Consider the following 9,795-nt stretch of genomic DNA (forward strand, 5'->3'; position numbering starts at 1 on the left):
AATTGTAAGATGGGAAAATTTGGTTCTTGACCAAAACTCAATTGTAATTGGGAGTATTTATAATTTATTAGCTTGATGCGTACAACATGTAAATCAATACAATCTTATGCTGAAATAGAAATTTTGTTCTCATAAGCAGTGATTTAGCTATTAGTTGGACGCATTTGATAAACAATTCAGCTAAATCATTTTGTGTGTGAACATGAGTTACAGGATGTTCAAATTTTATCCCAATTGACATGCAATAATCATTGAAAACTTGGGATGTAAACTCACCAACATTAGCAAGATGAATTGCTTTAATTGCATAATCTGAAATTAATCATTTAAACAAGAAATCTCGCAAACGACAGGTTGCGAGTTGATAACGCATGTGATTATTTTGTGGATGCATCTACCAAAATCATATAATATCAAAATCATCCACATGGTGGATAAATGGGCCCATATTTATTTCAGAAATGTAAGACATTAAGTCTCAAATTTAGCTAGTGAGTTTCTAAGAATCAATTTTCATTGAGAATAAGCAACAAATGAGAATTTTTTAAATTAAAGAATCTTCTAGTTCTTTACTGAATGTCCATATGAATTCTCAATTAATTTTCGCATCATATATGATCCAGGATGGTCTAACTAGTCACGCCAGGTAGTAAATGCATTTGTTTTAGTAAACTTCTGGTTTACTTTAACATGTTTTTCAATTGTACTAAATTGTAACAAATTGATAATTTTATTATCATTCCTTTTAATTTGTATCAACATATAAGTACTATTGTGACATTTACTACTGGAAATGTCTAAATCAATGTGAAGTCTATAATGCCACTAAGTCAATAAATATAATTTCCAAATAATTATATGCAGTATTCGCTTCAGGAAATATGCCAAAATCTTCAAATGCCCAAAAATCTATTAATATCAAACTTTAAGAGTGGGTCTTATTTTCCAGGTGTACAACAAGTACATAACCAATGACTTTTCATATATAAGTTTTCTCTCTTGCAAGTTCTCATCAGTAATATTTTACCATGTAATTTTAACTGAGACTTATTCTGAATACTGTAGAGTTATACTCACAGTTTTTAAAAAACTAGCAACTTTAGGTGCATCCAACCATAATAAGTTTTAAATAGAATTATCATATTCTATTACTCATAAGTAAATCTTTCATAATCAAATATTTTACTTTCAACCCTTTAATGGGGATGATGACAAAAGAAGATCACAAATATTATAAAATAAATATAAATTAATAATTCAATCCCTTTTTATTTATATGAAATATGATATTTTCCTCATTCACTATCTCAATATGAGATCCATTACAAATATCTTTTAAAAGTAATGCATTAACCATCACAAATTTTGTGCTTTTTAGATAGTAATATATTAGCTCTTCGGAGCTTTAAACTAATTTTGTACTATCAAATATTGGAATAATATTTGTTTGTTTCAGCACCAAATAAGATAAATATTTTCTATCTGTAATAATAGAATTCATTACTACATTTTCATATCATTCCTCAAAGAATATTAGCAGAAACAAAATATTTGGGCATATGCCATATATGTGGCCAATAATCTTTCATATCACATTGATAACATAAGTTATCTTTACCCTTTGAAAAGTTATCTTGAGAACTTTCATTGTTCTCCTATTTATTACCATGTTCCCACTTTTAGTGGTCCATGAGTATATATTTTATTTTCTTTATGTTTACATTCACTCAATAGATTTACTAAGACAAACTTATAAACGTCCCAATAGATTCTTTATTTCATAATCACCATCGCAAACATGCATGGATTTTAAATTAGAATCTATCTATTCATGTTGTCATGATTAGTCTCCAATTATAATGAACATGATATAATAAATAAAATATAGTAAAATATGCCTAAAGATCTTTAACATTATCGTCATCACCTTGACAAATCTATTCTTTACGCATCCTTGTACAATTATAAATCAAAGATCGGGAATAAGAACCACAATTCATTCTGAAATTGAATCCTTAAACATCCTGAAGATGAAGTTGTAAGGGAGAAAGTTTAAGGTGAAAAGGAATTTGATTTGTGGGACAATTTTGAAAGATTTTGAAAAAATAGAGAATCACCGTGCTGATAACGTGTTATAAAATAAAAAGAGATGGAGAGAATAAAGAACAAAGAAAATATGAAAGCAATAGAGAATGTACTTTATTGATCAAAAGGGGTGATTACAATACTTCATCAGAGTCTCTATTTATAGGCATAAGAAGTAGAAAAGAACTAGAAATCTAATTCTAATAACTATTAGAATTTAAAGTACATTAAAACTTTATCTTAATCATGATGGACATCCACTTAATAAGATATTCATAACAAAAATTAAATTATAATAAACAATTTTAAAATTCAAAATAAAAATCAATCCATGAAACCGATGGATTAAAGAGTTGTTTTATAATGTTACTTGAGGATAGAGGAAAGAGTTGCATAAGTTATACTTATCTAAATGGTGTAATCTATAAATTGGTATTTAAATTATTCGTTTTTTATCTTAGTATTTAAACTTTTTTCATTGTAAATGGCATCAAAACTACTTTTTCTCAAGTTGATATTTCCTTAGTCAAACCGCTAAGTTTTTTTTTTTAATTTAGGCCATAAATTAGTACCTAAACTATACTCTTTTTCCCAAGCTTATGCTTTTTTTTTGTCACAAATGGTACATAAATCATTCTTTTATTACTCATTTTACACTAAAATGCTATATATGTTTTCAACCAAATAATAAACTACCACGTCATATTAACTTAAAATATACTTTTTTTAATTCTTTTATTTCTCTCTTTATTTTTTTCTATTTTGTCGTTTCTTTTTTCTTTCTTCTTCTTTTTTTAATGTCTAGTAATACCAACAATGCTCAAAATTTATCCTCTCGAGGTCGAGATGTTAGTGGTTAATTCTGTTTTTGAACTTTACCGCATGATTGCTCAACCTGACAGGATTAAAAACGTTATTCCATCGATCAAAACCACTATTTTCAAAATTGGACAGACCAAATCGATCGGTTGAATCGAGAATCAACCGGGGTACTAATATAAAAATAAGGTTTGAACCGATTGACCTACGGACCGAATGAATTGGTTTTCTCAATTATTTTAATTTTAAATTTTTATAAATTTTTAATAATTTATTTGATAGAATCAAACGAACTGATCAAACCGGGAACTATGGCCTAAACAGTTCGACCATCAATTTGGTTTTGAAGAAAGAAATATATATATATATATATATATAATTTGTCTTTTTTACACATGCCAATTTTCAATTGATTATCTTTTTTTTTAAATAGACTTAACAGTTTGATTAACAATTGAACTAATGGAGATATCAATTTGAAAAAAAATGTATAAGTACTAATTTTGGGGTTAATCCTTTTTTAATGGACTTAAATGAATGTACCAACTTGAGAAAAATTATTTAGGTACCCACAAAAAAATATCAAAATGAGAAAAATGTTATAATTTAAATACCAATTTGTGGATTAAGGCTGTCGAAACCATTTTTAATTATATTAAAAAAAGGGGATCGACTTCAAAAATAAAATGGGAGTCGCCACCGATCTTTAATGAGGTGTGATCGGATCGCCTTGAAAACGATTTTAGGTCTACGAATTTTGAGAAAATAGGTTCGGGAGTCGGTTACGTACGAGGAAGGGTCAGCACCCACGTAACGTCCGAAATTGGTATCGAATTGATTGTTTAAGGTCTTAGTGTCAAGAATTTGAAATGATTTTAAAAGAAAATTTGAATGAAATAAATTGGATGATGAAGCTCACTTATTTCAAAGAAATAAATTGTCACACTCAGTAAGTTAGAGTGCAACATTTTAAATCCTCAAAATTAAGTTTACCTCTTGACTTTTAAAACCTATGCCTTTTGAGAAGGATATTTGATTATTTGGGTCAAATGAGAAAATCAAAGCCCAGTAAGTTAGGGCTCGATTTCACAAAATTCCTAAATATCGAATATTGCATTTATTTTCATTTATTAGAAAAATCCTCGTCTCAAGAAAACAACATGTCATATCCAATGCGTTAGGACACAACGTGTCGAATTCCCGAGAATGAGCTTTTTATTTGTGTTTTAATTAAAAGGAATGTTCTCGATTATTTAGATTCGACGAGAAAAATTGGAACCCAATACGTTAGGGCTCAATTCTTTCGAAGATTCCAAATACCGAACTTTGCGTTATCTCGAAAGTTTTTGAATGAATTGTTTTTGATACTTAAACCATATTAAACACGACTTTTTGAGCGAATAAAGTGCGATGGAATTTCAATGTACAATGCGAAATAATAATTCATAAGACAAAATATACACTAATGAACACAAATAATCAATCAACACAAATAATTAATGCAATGCACATAAGAGTAATAATCTCACAATATCGTATATTATGCTAACATTCAAAGGCTAATGAATTAAAGGTCAATCAAAGCACCAAACAAATTAACACATATGAAATTGTACAAGTTTTAAAATAACTTAAGAAATATGAAAAAGAGAAATTATAATTAATGAATTTAAAATAAATAATATACATATGAAAATTTGAAATAAATTAAAAATATGGTTAAAAATAAATACTACATAAAATAATAGTATCCAAAATTTTTAAATAAATATCATATAAAAGAAAATCAATACATAATATACATATATTAATTTAAATAAGTAATACATATGGGATGAAAAACTTAATATAAATAATAATATATGTATAAAAAGAGTTGAAATAAACTAAGTATATAATAAAATAAAAGTTTAAAACAGACATGCAGAACAATTAAAATAAATGATAAAACTAAATAAACAGTATGTAAACATGTTTTAAATAGTTAATATAAATCAATTTTAATGCAAATAGTATAGATTAATTTTAGAATAAATATATATAAAATAACTTAAAATAAAATAATATACAAAACAACTTGATGTAAATAATCTAAAAAGCAAGTTAAAGTAATCATATATAAGTTTAATATAATATATATATATATATAAGAGAAATTTTAAATAAAATAAATCAACAATAACTAATTTTAAAATAACATATAAAATAAATGGTTTAAACAAAGTAATATGTATATAAGAAAAACTATGAAAAACAATATTTAATATTTAGAATTCAATAAAAATTATAGGAAAATAGATCAATAAAGCTTAAATAATTTGATTGGGTAAGTAGGGATTAAATTGAATTTAAAACAAAATCAGGAAAAAAACGAAAGTAAAATAAAGTTGAAGGGCCAAATGAAGCATGCGCATTTCACAGGGGACTAAATGGGAAATATTCCCTATCCCTCAAAACGCATCGCAGCAATATAGGCCAAACTGGGACAACATCAAAAATGAAGGGCAAATTTAGAAAATAAAGGAAAACTGGATTAAAACAATGAAATAAATCATGAGGATTAATGGCACAAATATTCCCTCCGAGACCAAAGCGCGCGGATATGGTCGTGCTCGGGTCGGGTCATCGGGTCAGTGCCAATACGGCACCGTTTTAGAGCCACTGAAACGGGCACTAAACGTGTCGTTTCAACCCCCTATGAAATCACCACAAACCCTAAAAAATTTAACCCCTAAACGATTTTAAAACAAACAGAAAAAAAACTCCTTTTCTCTCCGCCGCTGCACAACCCGAACCTCATTCAACTCCATTTCGGACGGAATCAACAGGGCTCCGACGGCGCGACTTCGCGAAGGTAAGAACCTCCTTTCTCCTCCTCTTTTATTTTCGTTTGGTGCCAAAGAAGAAAACAAAGAATCCAAAAAATAAAAGGAAAAAAACGAAGAAAATCACCTCTTTGAACTTTTTGATTTTTTATTGCTTTCTGATTTTTTTTTTACAATGTTCGTGCCCCCTTTACAATTTCTAATATCTGGCCTTATATTGCCAAAATTACAACAAAATACATATTTTTCCTTTTTTATTTGCTGCTATTTTCTGCTCATTTCTGCTTGTTTGCTGTGTCCTTTTTCTGTTTCTTGGCCTTCTGTTGTTTGTTTGTGACATTGCAGGTACAAGGCGCTGATGTGGCGGTGTGTGTGAGGAGGCCAGCACGTGCGAGGGGAGAGCCGAAGGTGATGTGTTGTGAGGCTGCTGCGGCGCTGGGAGGGGGGTTGTTGCTAGGGTTTCTTGATGCCGTGTGTTATGGTGTTGGGCCAGGGTATTGGGCTTAGGTTTAGGCTAATTGGGCTTAGTGTTTGGGCTAGGTTAATTGGGTTTAGTGGATATTTGGATTTTGTAATCGGGTTGGGGCTTAATTTATTTTGGTTTGTAATCTGGACATTTGGACTTTTAATTTTTTTATTTGGTTTATTTATTTGTGATTTTGGGCCCGGGCAAATTGGGCCTATTATAAAGGCTATCCAAAATAACCATTTTGGGTTTCAAGGATTTCACTTCACTGGCAATGGGCCCAAACAACGGTCTCTGACAAAAAATAATGGGCCGACTCACAAAAATAAAGCCCAAATAAAAGCAATAACGGTTAGTAGTAGACCATAATTGGCGGGAAAGATCAGCAGAAAGGGTAATGGCGAACAAGCTGATCAGCGAAATCCCACTCCCCAAATCCATCGCCAATGTGTTCTCCGCCCGTAATATTTCTACTGCCAAGGTTTTTTCTTCTTCCTTTTCTTCTTTTATTTTTGTTTTAAGCTCTTCAAATTCAGTGATATTTTGTAGTAAAACTTTTTTTTGAAGGACGCTTTATCTTTAACGGAATTTGAGTTAATGGAGTTGTTAGATGTGGGATTAACGGAAGTAAGATCAGCATTATCGCAGATCAGTGAGATCGTTGCTCCACCATATCAAACTGTAAGTGATTTTTTTCCTCAATTAATTGGGGTTTTTTTTTCTTTTTAATTTCTAACAGATTTAGGGATTTGGATTGATACCCAGGCACTTTCTTTAATGGAACAAAGGTTTCAAAACGAGCACTTGGGAGGTCATTTTCCAACAGGCTTGAAAGGACTGGATGCAGCTTTATGTGGGGGAATTCCTTTTGGGGTTTTAACTGAATTAGTTGGTCCAGCTGGAATTGGCAAAACCCAAGTAAGAAGTTTGAAAATTTTCATTTACTTTCATTAATGGATTTTAGAAGTCTCTTAAAAATTATAACTTTGGAGAATCCTTTGCTTTTTATTTGTAAACTATAATTGAATCAGGGAAATAAGTAGTTAATAATTTTTTTCGTATTTTGTTTGGTTAAATTCCAGTTTTGCTTGAAGCTTTCGCTATTGGCTTCATTGCCTACAAATTATGGAGGCTTGGATGGTAGAGTGATATATATTGATGTTGAATCTAAATTCAGTTCAAGAAGGTAGCTAAATCGGCTTTTATTCAATACCCGTCTCTGTTTCGGGTTTCTAGTTTCTTTGCACCCTTTTCTTTCAGGAGGAAAATATCGAACTTTTTAAGTTATAAATCTGCCCCTTTCCAGATTGTTAGAAATTGGATTGAGAAGTTTTCCTGAAATATTTCAGATGAAAGAGATGGCGCAAGAGGTATGCGGAATCATATCTTTCTCGATTTTTCAAGTTTCTTTTCGTTATAATATTAGCTAAGAACGAAAAGAATGGCATATTCATTTGTATTGCAGATGGCTGGCAGGATCCTTGTTTTGAGGCCAACATCACTTGCAGAGTTTACACAAAGGTTTGTCACTGAATGAGATTTCTCAGCGACACTTATTACTTCTTGTTATTACCTTAATGCGCTAATTTAACGATACTCAACTAACATTATTAAAATTCTTTGGTATGTTACTTATTACTCAGTTTGGAACAAATCAAAGTTTTACTCCTCCAAAACCAAGTGAAGATGCTAGTGATTGATAGCATGGCTGCACTTGTTTCAGGGTAAGCTTTGATTCGGATAAATGAGTTGTCATGATGTTTATCACTAACTCTCTTCATCATTAATTGGAAAATTTGCAGAATTTGTTTTTCTTTTATTCAAGAAATGACGGTTTTATTTGATACAGGGAACATGAGCAGGGTGCTCGTAGACAACAAACATTGAGTTGGCATATCTCCTTCATTAAGTAAAAGAAAAAACTCAAACCCTCTAATTTGTTGTTATTGCTTGAGTTAATCATCTCTTTAGTTCGACTTATATATGTTGCTTATTTGAAATACATGTAGGTCGCTAGCTGAATTTTCACGAATTCCAGTTGTAGTGACGAACCAAGTAAGATCTCGAAACCATGACGATGCCTCTCGGTATTCTTTCCAAGGTAAAGTCGCATACTCTGATTGTAAAATATTTTCCAGACGTATTCTCACAATAGAATATAACTTGTGCAGTTCAGAGTAGGGATGGAGCTATAGAGACTCCCATGCAATATGATTCTCATCTTGTTGCTGCTCTGGGGATTCAATGGGCCCATGCTGTAACCACTCGTTTAGTGCTTGAAGCTAAATCAGGTTGCTACAATACATTGTTGCTGGATCCTCCTTTAGTGACGTGTTTTTCTTCTGCATGTTAGAATGGAATGCTTTTGTTAGATGGTTTGTGCAATATCGAAGAAATGTAAATATTGCATCGATTTCATGTTTATTTAAAGATTCAGTTGCTTATTTTCGGTCTTCCCTTCTTTGTTTTGAAATAAAAGCAATGAACTATGTGTATGTATCTAATGTTGCTTTTATTGGAGAAACTTTCCTGAAAGTAAAACCCGATTTCCAGTTTTTAGAAAGAGCTAAATCTCATCTACCTGTTTGCGATCGCACTTTGAACAATTTATTTCTATTGCAGGTGAGAGGTTTATAAAGGTGGCAAAATCTCCCATATCTCCCCCTCTAGCTTTTCCTTTTCACATTACTTCATCAGGTATTTCATTGCTAAGTGATGATGGAAAAGAAGTGATGGGACCTGAGATAAACGCAATTCACTGTCAAGGTTCGTTCCCACAAACTTTAGTTAATCCGTTCAATATTCTGAATATATTATCAAGACTATCACTGGCATGGTTCCAGCGATGAAGCTCCTTTTTTTTATGATTTCACGTATGCAAATTCTCGCGGAAAACAATCTGCTAAAATATTCAAAACACACTTGGTTTAAGTTTACAGGATAATAGTAGTCTAACCATTTGGTTTTTGTAGTAAATAGTTACTGGAACTTGTGTTGCAATGGCAAAAAATGCAGGGCACAATGAAATAATCAATTTTGGAATGGAAGGCTTGCATTGATGTATCCTTTTCAGGCATGAATGAATTCATTTCGGAAAATAAATCAACAGAATTCATTGTTAATCCACTTTACAGGTCAATCTAGGAATTGTTTTTTTCTTGAATTTCTGTGAATCTTGTTCAAGATGAGGCTTCTCTTCCTTTTCCTTTCAACTTTGTAAATCCTGCAAGATCAACTCAAAAAGTATGCTAATGTCTGTCTTTACAGTAAAACGGTATAAGGGAAAGGGAACAATAGTTAAGTCCTTTGTTGGGTTATCCCTCCCTTTATTTGTAATATGTACAAAATGAAAATTTCCCGTCTTTTTTATGGTAATAATTGCAGTATTAGAGGGGTGGTGAGATGAGATCAACACCAATCCATGAACAGGAAATGATTCCCATTCCAGACCTCTATTCAGAATACTTTTTTATTCATATAAAAGATTTTATATTCTATTTATTATCTGTTATTTATGTTTTAATGTTGTGTCAATATTAATATTTTTTCAGTGTGGAATTATATATAAAAAAAAGGTACTTCGAAATAGCCAAACATTCA

At 31.0% G+C, this 9,795-nt stretch overlaps 1 protein-coding gene across 2 annotated transcripts; it reads left to right on the top strand.

Annotated features, from left to right (window-relative positions):
* The first annotated feature begins 5,603 nt into the window (after positions 1 to 5,603).
* LOC105790826 (DNA repair protein RAD51 homolog 2) lies at positions 5,604 to 9,696 on the top strand. Of its 2 annotated transcripts, XM_012618617.2 has the most exons (13): positions 5,604 to 5,758; positions 6,075 to 6,676; positions 6,763 to 6,876; positions 6,961 to 7,113; positions 7,278 to 7,381; positions 7,502 to 7,565; positions 7,661 to 7,716; positions 7,839 to 7,919; positions 8,045 to 8,104; positions 8,205 to 8,296; positions 8,367 to 8,486; positions 8,818 to 8,961; positions 9,211 to 9,696. In XM_012618617.2, the coding sequence occupies exons 2-13, from the start codon at positions 6,593 to 6,595 to the stop codon at positions 9,252 to 9,254; spliced, it is 1,116 nt and encodes a 371-aa protein (XP_012474071.1). In that variant the 5' UTR covers positions 5,604 to 5,758; positions 6,075 to 6,592; the 3' UTR covers positions 9,255 to 9,696. The 2 variants fall into 2 exon arrangements, 1 of the variants encoding a protein (XP_012474071.1); XR_008197782.1 differs by lacking the exon at positions 9,211 to 9,696 and having other exon boundaries at positions 8,372 to 8,486; positions 8,818 to 8,836.
* Positions 9,697 to 9,795: the final 99 nt, after the last annotated feature.

The sequence above is a fragment of the Gossypium raimondii genome, chromosome 7 (assembly GCF_025698545.1).
Source record: "Gossypium raimondii isolate GPD5lz chromosome 7, ASM2569854v1, whole genome shotgun sequence".
NCBI lineage: Eukaryota > Viridiplantae > Streptophyta > Magnoliopsida > Malvales > Malvaceae > Gossypium > Gossypium raimondii.

Bases quoted from the DNA above. Each gene is read 5' to 3' on its own strand.
- LOC105790826 (XM_012618617.2), top strand. From the start codon at position 6,593: ATGGCGAACAAGCTGATCAGCGAAATCCCACTCCCCAAATCCATCGCC. The intron at 7,382-7,501 runs GTAGCTAAATCG...GCCCCTTTCCAG, and splicing joins TCTAAATTCAGTTCAAGAAG to ATTGTTAGAAATTGGATTGA. The intron at 8,297-8,366 runs GTAAAGTCGCAT...TAACTTGTGCAG, and splicing joins CTCTCGGTATTCTTTCCAAG to TTCAGAGTAGGGATGGAGCT.